The 17,193-nt window shown below is 40.0% G+C and overlaps 1 protein-coding gene across 6 annotated transcripts in view; it reads left to right on the top strand.

Annotated features, from left to right (window-relative positions):
- The window catches only part of ITPR2 (inositol 1,4,5-trisphosphate receptor type 2), a 488,958-nt gene that overhangs the window by 408,309 nt on the left and 63,456 nt on the right, over positions 1-17,193 (top strand). For 4 of the 6 annotated variants that reach the window (XM_019452273.2, XM_019452277.2, XM_019452276.2 and 1 more), the window contains 3 exons: positions 377-572; positions 5,253-5,345; positions 15,651-15,781. In XM_019452273.2, coding sequence (XP_019307818.1) covers positions 377-572; positions 5,253-5,345; positions 15,651-15,781 — 420 coding nt within the window. Of the gene's footprint in view, positions 1-376; positions 573-1,323; positions 1,427-5,252; positions 5,346-15,650; positions 15,782-17,193 lie in introns of those variants that run through there. The other 2 variants (XR_008419706.1, XM_053895795.1) reach the window with 2 other exon arrangements.

Here is a 17,193-nt window from a genome sequence, read left to right on the forward strand (position 1 = left end):
CAGAACATCAGTAAGATTAAAAATAAGGAATAAGTAACTAAGTTGGTTAAGTATAGTATTATAATTTTTCTAAATTCAAATGTGACACTATGCTATTTCTGTATCTTACAAAATTAAAGTTATGTTGGTTATGAAACCAGCACACATTATATGCACATTATATGCCGTGTTAGAGTTATCTTTATTGAAAAACAGTTTATTAATACATTCCAACTGTAGAAGAAACACATATTTTGGTGCACCTTTAAGGTATCACTTAGATTGTTATTTTTTCGCAGACAAACTAAAATGGCTTGCATTTGTATCCATAATTACCTTTACGTTTATTCAGCTTTTGCTCCATTGCATTTTTTTCTTGTTTTGTTTTGTTTTGTAGCTGTTTGATTTGGTGTACAGAGAAGAGACTCTGCTCAATGTCATAAAGAGTGTCACACGGAATGGCCGCTCCATTATTCTAACTGCAGTCCTGGCTCTCATCCTTGTCTACCTGTTTTCCATTATTGGATTCCTTTTTCTGAAGGATGACTTCACAATGGAAGTGGATAGGCTGAAAAACAGAACTCCCGTTACAGGTATTGCTATTACCACCAAATGAGCTTCCTCTCGTGGCAGACATGACTTGTACACAGCTTAAGAGCATTACAGATAAACACTAATGGAGGAAATGTTTCCTTGAAAACATGTTCTTGTTCACTGAGAGCTCATGAATGTCCAATACTCCTCAGCGGTTTTTTAGCCGTCAATGTGTATAGAGAAATCCTGATATAAGAAACATCATCTGGGCCCAGTTTCAGTGAGAAAGTTTCAACAATGCTAACTATTTTCTAGAAGACAGTCAACAACTTCAGTGTAGGAGAATGGCTTTGGAATCTTTTCTTCCTCTTTTTTCCTGTCTCCCCCCAAGAACAACATCTAGCATCATTCACAACCATTATTCCACATATGTTTGCTCACGGTACATCATATTATACTTAAATAATTGAAAATGATAAATGTTTTGATTTGGAAACCATCAGGAAGTAAGAAATTTGGTATTGAAAAAATGCTCAACATGCTGTCATTAAGGAGCTCAATTCATCAGTATGTGGCTATCACAATTTCTGTACAATATTTCTGTTTTCTGACTGGTTAGACATCATCCACTTAGACTTACTGTGATTCCTGTGGTGATAGGGCTTATTCTTTCCATCTTACTTTGAATTTTTATTTATCATGCTTTCTAATGGTTTCTTTTTTTCCCCCTTTCCTACCTTTTGTTGTTTGGGTTAAATTTCTTTGTTACTCTTTTTCCTCCTCTCCTGCTTTGCTGGATACAAATCATAGTTCTGCACTTTGCTGTTTGTTTCTCTGGGTGATTCTGCTGCCTATGAGTTGTAGAGAATGGAAACCACAAAATGACTCTCCCCTCAAGCCATTAAATTTAAAGGTATGACATAATTAGTGGTGACTTATAAACAATATTCTTTCTTGCCTTTAACAAACATTTCTTGATTATTAAATTGATGACAGATGGTAGTTTCTTGCTTAGAATATGGGATAATTAGGTGATGTTTAGATCTGTTATTAAGTCTAAGTGATCAAAGCACAGAATAGAAATGTCATATACATAGATTGAAAGTTATTAAACTGGAGACTGAATTTCATACCTAGGTATTCATCTTTATTCAGAGGAACGTGAAATATTTTGTTACTGTCTTTCCTGTTCTCCCATAAATGTTACTTGTTCCAGAATTTTACAGGCATATATATTTAAAGAAAGGGCTAATATTTGTAAGTAGCCTCTCAAACTCCCCCAAAACTATCTGTGAATCATAAACAAAAATCTTCAGGTTTTAATTATTTCTTATTTACCAGGCATGATCACAATGAGTTACTCAGTACAGGGAGAGTCTGAAGCTGAAGCAATCACAATCCCTGAATCCAAATGTATACAATAGTTATTGTTTTCTGACTCTAGTCATAAATATTTTTGTGTTATTAAAAAGGATGTTAGTGACATTATGAACATTTCTTCCTTAGAAATATAAAAAGGGGCACCTCGGTGGCTCAGTTGGTTAAGTGTCTGACTTCAGCTCAGGTCATGATCTCGCAGTTTATGGGTTCAAGCCCCGGGTTAGTCTCTGTGCTGACAGCTCAGAGCCTGGAGCCTGCTTCACATTCTGTGTGTCTCCCTCTCTCTCTGCCCCTCCCCACTCATGCTCTGTCTTTCAGAAATGAATACAAGTTAAAAATTTTTTTATTTTTATTTTTTTTTTTTATTTTTCTAATTTTTAATGTTTATTTATTTTTGAGAGAGATACAGAGCATGAACAGGGGAGGGGCAGAGAGAGAGGGAGACACAGAATCCAAATCACGCTCCAGGCTCTGAGCTGTCAGCACAGAGTCCTACGTGGGGCTTGAACTCACAAACCGTGAGATCATGACCTGAGCCAAAGTTGGATCCTAACTGACTGAGCCACCCAGGTGCCCCAGAAAATAAAAATTTTTTTTAAAGAAATATAAAAATATCTTTCCTTTTTTCTTACAAAATAGGCAGCATTAGACCTAAAATGTCAAGATCTTTATTAAAAAATGTTCATATTTAGGGGTGCCTGGGTGGCTCAGTCAGTTGAGAGTCCGACTTTGGCTCAGGCCATGATCTCACTGTCTGTGAGGTCAAGCCCTGCGTCGGGCTCTGTGCTGTCGAGGCCTGGAGCCTGCTTCGGATTCTGTGTCTCCCTCTCTCTCTGCCCCTCCCCCACTCATGCTCTGTCTCTATCAAAAAGTGAATAAAAGTTAAAAATTTTTTTTAAAAATGTGCATATTTACATGAAAAACTGTTAAATAAGAGAAAGCATTTGTAAATACTATGAAAATCTAGTATACAAGAAGTTAAACTCTTGACTCTTCATAGATTGAGAATGTTTGTTGCATAGGGCTGAGAGTGAATATGATATTGTGCCCTGAGGAAAGCGCCTTTATTTTCATCATATTTTTAATTATTTAATTTGTAACACCATCTGTCTATTGATAAATAGCATCAAGTTTGTTTTTTCAAGTACCAAACACTATTTGCTCCCAAAGTTGAGTGAAAGCTTATTGAGGATAACCAGCCTAGGTAGCAAGTGAAATCTGGAGGGCAGACATGTGCAGTTGTTCAGGGGGTAGGAAATAGTCATGGGACAGCCAGGAGGTGGGAACAAGGAGGGAAGGTTGGGAGTTCTAGAGCTTGCGGCAGAGCATTGCAGACACATAGGAGAGTGGAGGATGGATAATTTGCAAATGGCATCGGGAATTTAGGAAAACGCAGATCCTACCTCTGAGACGCGGGGCCCCGCGCTCCACAGAGGAAGCAGCTGCCACTTGACGGGGTTGAGGGGGGCCCATGTCTTAGAAAAGCCCAAGGAGTTGGAGAGAAGGATCTGTTGACAAGCAGAGATTACAGTGTTTCTCACGTGTTCTTTCTTCCCCCTTCTCAGTGCTGTCCTCTGGCTTCCCACCCTCATTTCCTCTCACCCAGGAGACTAGGAACCTCTTAGGTGGCTTCCCCACCTGCAGCCCCTTCTTCCCGCCCAATTCATTCATTGTAACCTCTGATTGATTCGGTGTCTCATTGATTCAAAAACTGCTGGGATCTGCACTGGCTGTGAGATGTTTGGTTTAAAACAATAGCCTGGATGCTCAGGTCACTCTGCTCCCATGTCTGTGCCTTCGCTGGCCTCTGTGCCTTTTGTCATAACAAACTGCACCAGGAATCCCGCCCACCACCCCCCCCCCCCATCTTTCTATGTGTGAATCCCATGTCTTTAGATGTATCCTTCTCCAAAACGCTTTCTGTTTGTTTGTCTGTTTGTTTGTTTGTTCCTAGAATTCACGTCTCTCTCGTAATGCACTCCATTACGTTAACTGTACTTTACTTCCTCCACTCAAGTGTAATCCTGTCTTTGCCTCTTGGTATTCCCGAATTATCAGGTCTCTGAGGCCTCGACTCTGGGCCCTCAGAGCCTGGCATGGAGCCAATAAATATTAAGTAAGAGAATGGCCACCAGGACACATTCAGAAACCCCATCTCTCTCCTTCTCTGACCACCAGAAACCCTCTCCAGCACCAGATGGTGCACCTGCCCTTTCCCCGGAGCTTGCCCCAGTCAAGGGGCAAGGAAAGGTGGAGGTGAATGTGTGACCTCCCTTCCCTGAGTGGACTCTGTCTTTCTCAGCTCCAAGGCTTGGGTTGCAGGCAACCCCAGGCCTGGTCCGTCCCCCAATCATGTGTCCTAACTTCAGCTCCTGTTTGTCACTTCTGCCCTCATCTCATCAGAGAACCAGGATAACTTGGTGTGATGTTGCTCTGATATGCACTTGAGTATTTCTTCAATCCTTTGTATATACAAATGAACTTACTCCTGCCCCTCCTTCTCACGGACTTTGATGACTGTTTGAAAAATCGGTTTGAAGAGAGGGAGGGAGGCAAACCACAAGAGACTTAAATACAGAGAACAAACCAAGGGTTATGGGGGGTGGGGGAGAGGAGAAAGTGGGTGATGGGCATTGAGGCAGGCACCTGTTGGGATGAGCACTGGGTGTTGTATGGAAACCAATTTGACAATAAATTATATTAAAATTTTTTTAAAAAAAGAAAAATCGGTTTGAGAAGTATGAACCTCTTTACTTTGTATTTGTTACTAACAACAAAAAAAATTTCTTATAAAGCTTCTTTCTCACAGATACGAAGTTTACCATTTTCTGTTCCATTCTGGCTGGGGAGATAGGCCAAGCAGATGGATCCTTGGGAACTAAGGGAGAAAAGAAAGATTCCCCCCACCCCCCACCCCCAACTGTACTGTTAGAACTGCCATGACCTGAAAGTCTCTACCTGCTATAGGGACTAACCAGTGGCTTAGAATCTGGGAAACCAACTGCTCTGGGGGAAATGTGTTCTGTCATTCCAAGTCTGAATCCTGAATGCATTTGGCCATGGAAACATTGTACATGGTGGTTAAGGTCTGCATTATTATTAATACTTTATCTTTGCCACTTCAAAAAGGTATAAAAGGCTTTTAGTGGGTTGGCTTGTGAACTTACTCCCTATTTATAAAATGCCTTCAATACACAAAACTGTGTTCAGAGTTCCAAACCAAGTTCCTTAAAGACTTTAGGATCACAGCTAAGTTGAGGTAGTAGTGATTTTTATTTATACGCCTTTGTAACTATATGTTCATTTCTTGTCATTTGCGTATTTGTCTCTATACCATATTCTAATTTGTGTGTTCTCAGGGAGTAATGAAGTTCCTACTATGACTTTAACTTCAATGATGGGAACATGTGAAAAGGACAACTGCTCACCCACAATACCAGCTTCAAATACAGGTCTGTAAAAAGGACCCCAGAACAGTACAAACCTGATACTTTGTAGTTATGTTTATTACTGCTAAGGGAGTTGCTCTAAGAATTTCGTGGTGGATTGAAATAGAATCATGGAGGGTAAAAGAACCAAAAAGTTTCAAACTAGAGAAAGGATTCCCATATCTGTCATTTTGTATCCCACCCCATTGCTTATATTATTCCTATTCTTGAGGATTTATCAGATTTACCTTGTGGTACCTGCTGCTAAAAATACTATTACCAAATTGCAAACCCATACCACACTTGACACCCTTTTAAATGTATAGCCTTTAACAGAGAATCTGGAAACACACAGGCTTGGAACTCAAAAGACTTGGTATAATCCTGGACTTCCCACTTTCTAGCTCTCTGTTTTAGATATGTTATGTAAATTTCCTGGACTTTGTTCACATGGTTTTCCCAGAGTGGGAGGGGGTGAGGGACCAGACAGACAGACAGAGAGAATATGATACTTTCCTTGCTTCCAAAGGAGCAAATGGGAACCATGCTCATAAAAAGAATTTTTGAAACTCTAAATTGTTCTCAATGGTTTGGAAACTATGGCATATGTGAAATTTAATGAACTGTAGAAGGAATTAGTGATCTCTTTCCAGAAGCAGCAGTGATTTAGGGAGTATATATCTTTAAATATTTGAAGAGTTTTATATATAAAAAAGGAGTGGATCCAGTCTGTATTACATCTATGAAAGGCAACAGTGGACTCAGGGGAGATGATGGAAGGAAGAGTTAAGCACAGTGTGAGGACAGAGTCCCCCCTTTCCATCTGGGAGCACACTGTTTCTCTGATCATAATGATAGGGGCTTCTTTCCTAAATTGCCTTTTTCCTTGAGATGTTGGATTGTTGCATGAGGAAAAATGGATGTGCCCTTTGGCGAATGAAACATTTCAACCTTTATGACCTAAGGGGAGAAATAAACACATGTACATTCCATCCTAATGTCTCAGTAGTCAAAGGAACTGTGAGCAACTGCCTCCCAGGCTTCTTTCCTCCCCTAAGTCCTGGCTACTGGGCTAAGGCTTCCAAACAACAAACCAGCTCATTCCATGCTTGTGTAGCTTTAATGTGCTCTGCAATTTCTAAAATCCTGGTACATGCATCCTCCAGTCTAAACATTTCCAATTTCCTCAGCCTTCCCTACATATAACAGCAGTGACTTTTGATGTAACACTCCAAGGCAAGAAGCTGAGTGGTGTTATCTTATTCTGGATAGTGGAATTGGGAATCACACCATACCCTTGACCCAGATTTGGCTGACTCTTGGCTAACATGCCATTCTTCACTGGTTCAGCTGTTAAGCCATAAATGCCTATCCTGTACTCATGTAATTGGGAGTTTGGAATTTCAAGCATAAAACGGTGCATTTATTTTTACTTATTTCTGCCACCCCTAATCCAAGGCCATCTCAGTTTGTCCTGGAAATAGACAAGGAGTTGTTTTGCCTGGTTGAACTCTAGGTTTCCAGCACCTTCTAGTTCTAACCTGTCACAGGGCTCATGATATCTTTATGGATCCTGATTCTGTTAAGCAATATGCTCATTCTCTCTTATGTCATCCTCAAGTTGATAAGCTGTAGAACAGGGATTGGAAAACTATGGCCCGCGGGGAAATCTGATTTGCCACCTGTTTTTGTACAGTCCTTGGGCTAGGACTAGTTGTAACATTTTTAAAAAGTATTTTCTTTAAAGAAAAAGATGCAATGGAGGCTTTATGTCACCCACAAAGCCTATAACATTTCCCATCTGCCTCTTTGAAAAACAAAATTGCCCACCTCTGCAAAGGAAGATTTTCATTAAAAGTGCTAGAAATGTTACATAGGACAGTGCTAAGCTCAAAATCTTTAGCATGCTACTAGAAACATGCTTTCAGACTGACATAGTCATGTTCTGTGCAGTTCTTCAGCCACAGAGAACTCTGTCTTAAATAAACTATCAGTGAGCCCATGTTTCTCTATCTTTAAAAGAAAAATCATGGGACTCCTCAGAGTCTCCTTGCCAAATCCCAGACACATGTCTGTCACGTCCCCAATTTGAGGTGAGTGTGAACCCATGCTGGTTTCTCTTGACGCCTCCTTCTTCCCACACCATCCTTTCAATGATCCGTTTTGGTATGTTATCTTGGGGATCAGCATCAGGCCTATTTGTCAGCAGTTTGCTGAATCTATCACAATCTCAAATTCAGGTCTATAAATGCTCCTCTCTTCTTATTATTCATGATTTAAAAAGAAATATCATAGCTATTTTAAAAACTTGGGCATAGTTTAAGTAGCTGTGTAAAACTAAATAGCTCTTAGGATCTTTACCCCATCTTGAACTTCAATCTATTGTCACTAGAACTTGTTATCTTCTTTTTAATACAGCCTTCTTTCTCCTTAACAGTGTGAAAAATAATGGGTTAAAAATTTTACTTTCTTTTTAGCACAAATATTCTAACAACAGTGTCCCAAGTATATAGTGACTCAATTCCTGCCTTGCTCTTCTGTCTCTGAATATTACCTTACAATTATTTCCTTTATTTGAAAGCAAATATACGTTACCTATAGTTTGATTTTAAGAAAAGAATATTACTTTGCCAGTGAACCAAACACAAAGCCAGCATTCTTCCTGCCAGAGACCATAAAGATGGGAGACCCAGGGGCCCAGCACAGTGGCTGAGCTAGTGATGCTCATCCCCAGCATGGGAGCCAGAAGCTCCTAAGACTCGGGGAAATAGCTGCCAGAGGCTCTTGTCCTGGAGTGAGATCTTCCCGGTCTTATGTGCTGTGAGCATGTCCCAGGACGTGGTTGCCCAGCTCTGTACAATCTTACAAATTTTAGGCTTTATACAATTGTTATTGATAACCAACCAGGCATTCTATTGTAATTGTTTTATGTGCTGTTACTAATTGTGACATTTTGATCTTAACGTTTTAAAAAAAGTGAAGTGAATATTTTTGTAAAACCAGAAATTCATTAAGTCGGTTCAGTACACATGATGATATTATTAATTATATATAATTAATAATTCTATATATATTTATATAGAGAATTATTAATAATTAATAAAACCTTAATAATCAATTAATTATTATAATTATAAAACCATATTCATTCCTTCATATAGCAATACTTGTTGAGCCTGTACTACTGGCCAGCCACCATGTTAGGTGTTCAAGACATAGTATTGAATAGACAAACATGATCCTAGTCCTTATGGAACTTATAAAACACTGAGGGGGAGGCATAAAAAGTCATAAAATATGGTGAGTCCTACAAGCGGCGCTATGATAGATAATCACAAGAGAGTTTGGCTGTAGGTAGAGCAAACAGAAAGGCCTTTCTGAGGAGGGATTATTTAAATTGAGACTTGGAGCATGAAAAGGAGCCAATCACACCAAGAGGTAGTGCAAGTACATTCTAGGCACAGGGAACAGCATGGGTGAGGGCCCTGAGGCATGTCAAGGGTGTAGATAGATGCTCTTAATTATCCTCACGTTATACGTAAAAACACTGAAGGACACAAACTTTAAGTAAGGTCACAATAGCTCGTAGACTAAGCTAGACCTCCAGTTCCAGGGCCTGTCCTCCAGTCTTCTAAGTTTTATTGTCTTCTAGTTAAAGGATTAACTGGGAGGAATGCTAGGGGCGTCTGATGAATAGAGGCCAGGGATTCTGCTAAACATCCTACAATGCATGGGACAGCCCCCCTCAGCAAAGAACCATCCAGCCCAAAATATGAATGGTGTTGAGGTTGAGAAACTCTGTTCCATCACAAAGTCCATTTGGATATTGATTTACAACTCTGAATACAAACTCATAAAAGGCTTCTCATAAAAACCTCTACAACCTGTGACTCACCTCATATATTACCCAAAGAAGAGAACTTCCCTTTTCGGGATAGACAGATGCGGACAATTCTTCCTGGCTTATTACGCCAGAAGCAAAGTCTCCATTTATTTAGGCTCCACCTGCACTGGGAGCAGGGAAAGGCAGGTATGACTTTGCAGGGAAGCTCCCAGAGAATGGAGATGAGGACAGCAGAGGAATGTCAGCCCCAGAGGGTGACAGGAACACTGTTGGGAGCCAGAGCTGATGGCAATCATTCCTAAATCAGTCTTTAAAACTGCAGGAATGCCTGTATTAATGTGCCTACTCTTTCCCCTGTGCCCGTTTTGCGTTTGGCACGGTTAAGTGATAAAATTCATTGGGCTGAAAAGTCCACAGATTTGATCCTCTAGCCCTTGGCCACATGTATTTACTGCAGAAGTGAATAAAAGCCAGAACCTGGTGTTTGCTGTGCACCATGTGCCACTGAGATTTAAAAATAACTTTTCTATGTCTACAATCAGAATTAAATTTTAATTTGCAAACCCTAGTGTGCATTTGTGACGGCCTTGGTTTGTTACCTTGTGGACAGCAGGTCCGTGTTACAAAAGGCCCAGACACATACACAGTAGCAGAATAACAAGCCTTGTGGTGACTGGGAAGCCCAGCGGCCGGTCCCCGAGGAAGTTCCAGCAGATGCCGGTAGGGTCATTGTCCCAGGAGCCGCACATTCGTACGGTAACTGGCAACCAACTGTGGTCGGAAAAAAAAATAAAAAGAACTTTTATTTCATTTGCTGCAGACCTACCTGAATTCTTAGACAAATATAATCACCAAAGAAACACCAGAAAAATTTAATAACTGATTTTCTAGAAAGCTTAGGGCTTTTTTAGGCAATTTACAAAACACAGTTACAATTATTTTCCAAGGAAAGGTCATTTGAATATACAGAAAAGGGAGGAAGTTCACAGATTTCTCACACTAATGAGTAATTCAAATGTAACATGTTTTGGTATTTTACTTTAATGAAAAAGACTGAGGAATAGCAGAAACCAATCAGCCTTAGTGCCAGTCTACGTCTTGGCTTCCCACTGGGGGCCCCGCGTTTTAAGTCTCTCTTTCTAGTTAAAATTTTTAAAAAAAGAATTTCCATAATGAAGCGATTGTAGTTAAAGTTTAAAACTAACAAACAAGAAATTTTCAATTGCACTCAGGCTTTCAGATATATATCTCAGTGATAATCTGTTGTTTCTAAAAAATCATTAAAAATGGATAATTTAATTATTAAAACAGAAAAAAATAGTCTTATTAACAGCTCTTAATTCAAGCATGCCCAATATTTGAAAAAATTTATAGATTAACACCTCGGATCGGAGCCAATCGAATATATTTTTATTCATTTCTTCATATAAAACACTTCAATTTCTTTTATGAATTAAGAAAAACCACTTTATTTTACTAATACTCAACTGAAAAGGAGGATAATTTAACCCCATATTGTTCAAGTATCAAGTTTGTTATACTAAAACTATAACTTTGTATAAGATTTTGTAGCCCTCTATCACCAATAATGAAATTATGATACCTACGTTTGTTACCCCCCATGTGCCAAGTGTGTCCTCAGTTTCTTACAGGTATATATTTAGTTTTTTTAAGTGTGTCCACATGGCCCATCTATTTCCATGAATTCTTTACTTTTGCCTGTACACAAGCATGTGTTGTCACTGTTTTTTTTTCCATAAAGCCTATTTATTTATTTATCTATCTCTCTATGTATCTATCCATTTATTTAGAACAGGGGAGGGGCAGAAGGAGAGGGAGAGAGAATCTCAAGCAGGCTCTGCACTGCCAGCACAGAGCTCAACATGGGGCTCAAACTTGTGAGATCATGACCTGAGCCAAAATCAAGAGTTGAATGCTTAACTGGCTGAGCTACCCAGGTGCCCCTGTGCTGTCGCTTCTTTTATAACTGCCTGTTTTCATCATTACCCCCTCGCCACCATTAGCTAGATTATTGTTCTTGCATTTGAAATCTCCTTGCTACCATCTGCTTGAACCTTCCTCTGCTCTCTGTTATCCCCACAAACTAATCCATCTCCTTCCTTTCAGGACCAAAGTTTCCTATAAAACAATTGACCTACCCTCTCTCCTTGATTTCTGCATCAGTCGTCTTCTGTTTCACTGTCTACCATCTTCCCGTTGTTTCCTGATGACCTTAATGTTCAATCCATCGACCTTTTCTTGCTTCTCATTGCCTTTGACTCTTCTGTAATTTTTACACTTTTTTGTGCCTTCTCCATCTTTAAGTTATTTTCTTCCTGAATTTAAGGTCACATTACTCTCCCAGCTGTCTTGTGCTCTGTAGCTTTTAAAAATGTTTTCTGGGGTGCCTGATTGGCTTGGTCGGTTAAGCATCCGACTTTGGCTTAGGTCATGATCTTTCAATTCCTGGGTTTGAGCCCCACATCAGGCTCTATGCTGACAGCTCAGAGCCTGGAGCCTGCTTCGGATTCTGTGTCTCCGTCTTTCTCTGCCCCTCTCCTGCTTGTGCTCTGTGTCTCTCTCTCAAAAATAAACAAACATTTAACAAATTTAAAAATGTTTGCTCATCTTCTCATCTACACACACAGAAATCATCTGAAATTCTTTCTTTGTCTTCATCATAACACCTTACATCCAGCTCCCCCTTCTCAGTTGTCAATTTCTGTGGTTTAATGGGACCATCCATTCCCAAGTAAGCTCTGGCTGGAAGCTTCAGTAGGATGTGTAACATTGCCTTCTCCCTCATGCCTAGGGTCATGGCACCTCCTGTTCATCCATACTTTTCATTCTCATGGCCATCACCCTGTTGAGGCTCATCACACATTATGCCTCCTATCTGGTCTTTCTACCTCCAGGCATTCTCTTCTCTTCAATTCACCTACTGTATCACCACTAACTGCTTACCAGAAATCACTGCTTTGGGTATATTTTCCCCTACCCCAATGCATGATTTTCATGATACTCCATTGCCTGCCAAATAAAACCCAAACTCACAGAGAGCCCCCAGTTTCTCTCCCCAGAATTATCTTCCACTCCTCTACATACTGGTTTATTTGATCTTCTATCTTCATCATATAGGTGAATGTTTTTCTACCTCTTGGGCTCTGTGGCCATACCATGTGAATGCCTCTCTGCTACTATTTTAATCCATTGAATATTCAAGGCAAACTCAGAGGCTATAGTCATTAGAGGGACTCCCCTCTCATTATCCCTAGTATTAAGTGTTCTTTCTCTATTCTGATTTCTTTGTATCACTTCTGTGGCTTTAAACACATGTGAATTTGCCTTATTATTTAAGTAAATATTCTATCTCATACTGTTTCATCAGCTAGTTGATAAACCACCTTGCCCCTATTTAAAGTTCTCCAGTGGCTTCTCTTGGCTTTCAGATAAAGTTGAAACCCTTTATGTGAGTGTGTGAGTCTCTCCATAATAAACAGGCCCCTTCCTGTTTTTCTTCTCACACTTGTCTACATGCACCAAAGGCCCGGTCATTACAATACACCTGCGGTTCCAAAAGCACCTCATATGCATTCATGCCTGTTGACCTTTGCTCATCCCACTTTCTCTGCCTGGAATGTCTTACTTTGCTGATATTACTAGCCAGGCAATATCTCTTTCAATATTCAACTCAGGCGCCACCTCCTTCAAGATGCTGTCCCCAATGCCCCCCATCCTGTGAGATGCATACCACCCTGCCTGCACATTGCATTGTCTTTGTTCACCTGCTGACACATCTTTCCTAGGAAGCCACAAATCTCCTAGGGACCCCCACACTCTGCTCTCCCCACCTGTATACCCGGCACTTAGCACAGGGTCTGTTGAGGTAGTGAGATGAGACAGGTTTGGCATAGAGAAGGCAAGGTGGTTATGTAGGTAGGTCTCCACAAGGTGGCATTTACTTAGGTGAATTTACTATGACTCAGGGCCTGGCTTTCAGCCTGAAGGCCTGGGAACTTGGCTTAACATATTGTGAATAAATCCATCTCACAAAGATAGAGCCTTATTAAAACCAAGCTCTTGGAGGCTGCTATATAAAACTAGCATGCCTCTGCACCGGATATTATAGAGTGAATATCAATTGTTGTCATTGACCTGACCTGGGTATTCTCCCCCTGTTTATATGCCACACAGAAGGTCAGTACTCTCATTATATATATTTGCAGCCAATGAATTTTATTTCACAATGGCTAATCATGTGAATTGTGTGCGTATTTTACTAGCTCACCTGTGACAGAATGAACAACCTCATTCTTAAATTCTTGGGGAGAGATGGGAGGACTTTCATGTGGCTTCTATGTACTGACCAATCTGGCACATATTAAGTCATTAGTAAGCACTTATGTGACATGACCAGGTAGTTTCTGATTAAATATATGAACCCAGATCCCTCCACTAAATATAAGGTTGCTTTGATTGAAAGTCTAACCATAGCAAAGTAGCATATAGACCTATTCCATATGACCTCATTACTGGAAAACCGTGTTTCTCTTTTTAAAATTCCTTTAATTCCCTTATACATTTCTATTTTTTTTTCTCATGTTTATTTACTTATTTTGAGAAAGAGTGGAGAGAGAGAGCAGGGGATTGGCAGAGAGAGAGGGAGAGAGAGAATCCCAAGCAGGTTCCATGCTGTGAGCACAGAGCCTGATACTCATTCTCACAAACCATGAGATCCTGATCCAAGCTGGAATCCAGATTTGGACACTTAGGTGAAGGGGCCACCCAGGTGCCCCCCTCTCATGCGTTTCTAACCAGTTTTCTTTATGGTCTTCCTAGCCATCACATTAGAACCCACCTTCAGGTGTCAGAGACCTAACTAGCATGTTGCACGCTGAGATTTCTCTGTCTGATTCGTCTCTTCCTCTGCGCTGCTGCCCCTGCGAGCCTCACCTCTTCCCCATTTCTCCTTCCTCCAAAAGCAGTTTTATTTCTTCTACTTTCTCAATCAGAATGTGCCTCAAGGCTCACCTCTAAGGCAAGTGGTCTGGCTCAGAATCTGCTGCTAGCTTTGAAGCTGAGCTTGATACTTGCCCATCTCTGACTTCAGCTTTCCACTCGAGGTATGTGTTTATGTTTTAAAAAGAAACAGCTCTGAATAAGGTGAAAGTATTGGGATCCCCTATCCATGTGAAGTTAAAGTCAGTTCACAAGAGGAAGATCAGGCTTTTTATAACAAAGTACCAAACAGGCTGTTGGTTGGATCATGTAGACAAAATTAGACTTTCTTTCTTTTTTTTTCCCTCTGGTTGTTTCCATACTCCTGCTTTGACATACACACTGTGGCCACACAAGTCCAAAAGTCAATGCCTTTATGGTTCTTTAACCTTGTAACAAGAAAAATACGTTTCTGCTCACTTACCAATATTAGAAAATCCTGATTCTAATATCAAATTTAGTATGAACTTTTCACTATTTTAAATGCCTGGGAAATAATTACCAAGTCTGGTAACTTTACCTTTAAACAAAATAAGACCAGGAATTTTTCTGTCACATTGTATCTTTTCTGTCTCCCCATCTCTTACTAAATATTTTCACGTAAGTACATTCCCATGTAATAAATTGTTCACATAAATACATTGTGATTCTTGTCCATAGCTCAATGCTCAACATTAAAAGAGCTTAGGGGCACCTGGGTAGCTCAGTCAGTTAAGCATCCAACTCTTGGTTTTGGCTCAGGTTGTGAGATCGAGCCCTGCGTCAGCCTCCACACTGAGCATGGAGCCTGCTCAAGATTCTGTCTCCCCTTCTCTCCCTCCCCCTCCTCCACTCGTGTGTGTGTACGTGTGTGTGTGTACACTATCTCTCTCTCTCTAAAATAAAAAAATATATAAATAAAATAGCTTAGATGCTTAGCTAAAGTAATGAAATAATATCTGCTCTAATTTTTAAGCACCTACTAGGTGTATGCTAATCTCTGTGCAGTGTTTTACATATCCTAAATATAAGGTTCTGAAGGGTTTCACCCTTAATCAGACCTCCCCATTTTATAGATGAGGATATTGAGGTCAAGTGACTGCTGAAGTCTCAGTACTGGGACAGAGTAGAATTTGAAGCCACGCCCATGTAACTGCCTTCACATGTCCCTTCACCTGCAATATCTTTGCCTCCTGGGTGAGCTGTTTTCCTGAGCTCTTACCACAGCCTCCCCACACGACACAGTGCACAAGGCATACTAGCTTTCTTATATTTTGTATTTTCATCCTGTGATTTTTTCACCGATGGAAGAAGACAAATATTTCAGAATCCCATTGTGTGACCTTCTCAGTCTGTGTCAGTCACATGCTGCAACATTTAATGCATGTTGTGTGATCTCAAAAAATTGTGTCGTGGCACAATTATAATGAAATTGAGATTCGGAAGTAGACGATAGCATATTTAAAAACATGAGCTTGCTGCGGTGTTTAATTTGTGTGTTTTCATAGCAGATGAAGAGTATGAAGATGGAATTGAAAGGACGTGTGACACGCTCCTTATGTGCATTGTCACTGTCCTGAACCAGGGCCTCAGGAATGGCGGCGGCGTGGGAGATGTTCTGAGAAGGCCATCAAAAGATGTAAGCTGGAGAAAAAAACATTTTTTCAAGCAGAATATAATCATTTTTTATAATTTATTTATTTATTTCGAGAGAGAGAGACAGCACACGAGCACGAGCAGGGGAGGAGCAGAGAGAGGGAGAAAGAATCCTAAGCAGACTCCACACTGTCAGCGCTGAGCCCCATGGGGGGCTCCAGCTCAGGAACTGTGAGATCATGACCTGAGCTGAAACTGGGAGTTGGACACTTAACCAATTGAGCCACTCAGGCGCCCCTGAACATAATCATTTTTTTAAAACCTTCTTACTAGCATTAACAGTATTGTTTTTGTTTTCAGGATACCATATCATGTTGTTTGTTTTCAAAGTATAATGGTGGCCATTAAAACCAATTCATTGTATGCTAGAATTACACAGAAATAGCTAATGTACTAAAAAAATCTATGTATGTCATGAAAAGTTTCCAAATTTGAACTGTGTATTGTATTACAGCAATGAGATCATGCCTACAAACTTCATACAGGAGTTAATTGTTACATAAATAACAGAAACTATGCTGCTCCTTGTCTATCAGTCTTCTCAGGCATGAAGATTTTACTCTTTGTCTCTGAATAGTAATGGCCACCATTATTTATCCATGATGAATATAAAATTTGAACAAATTCTAACATGATTTCATATATTAAAATGGCAAGGCTGAAAATTTTCTCATTAGCTACAAAACTCTCAAGCGCCAGGCTGGAGACATAAAAAAAAAATCTCAGTTCTCCAACAGGCCAGCTGTAGCATATTGTCAGTTCATCTAATGGTGCCTCATCTATGAAACAGCTGGATTAGAATCTCTAATGTGTGTTTTCATACTGTCCATCAAAGAGAAGTAACCTGGAGCTGTGTGTCCTTGACCCTATAAGGCCAAGAACAAAATCTACTCTAGAAACTGGCAAGTCCTTCTCAGCTCCCTAATCACTGACTTTTGGAATGGCTACTTGTCTGCTTTTCATGTAGCTTCTGGGATAGGGTCCCAATGTGCCAAAATGCAGTTAGCAAAATCATACAGGGAAGTGGTTTTTAAGAAAAGGTTAGAGTGGGAGAGAGCCAAAGCATAAGAGACTCTTAAAAACTGAGAACAAACTGAGGGTTGATGGGGGTGGGAAGGAGGGGAGGGTGGGTGATGGGTAGTGAGGAGGGCACCTTTTGGGATGAGCACTGGGTGTTGTATGGAAACCAATTTGACAATAAATTTCATATATTGAAAAAAAATAAAAAATAAAAATAAATAAATTAAAAAATAAAAAATAAATAAATAAATAAAAAGTAAAAAAAAAAAAAAAGAAAAGAAAAGGTACGTGTCTGATTGTTGGGAGGGGTAGAAGTCCTAGAGAATACAAGGGCTTCTGGGAAACAGATGTGATGTTTATTTCACGACACTTAAG

The sequence above is a fragment of the Panthera pardus genome, unplaced genomic scaffold, assembly GCF_024362965.1.
Source record: "Panthera pardus isolate Hobbes unplaced genomic scaffold, ASM2436296v1 HiC_scaffold_6, whole genome shotgun sequence".
Classification (NCBI taxonomy): domain Eukaryota; kingdom Metazoa; phylum Chordata; class Mammalia; order Carnivora; family Felidae; genus Panthera; species Panthera pardus.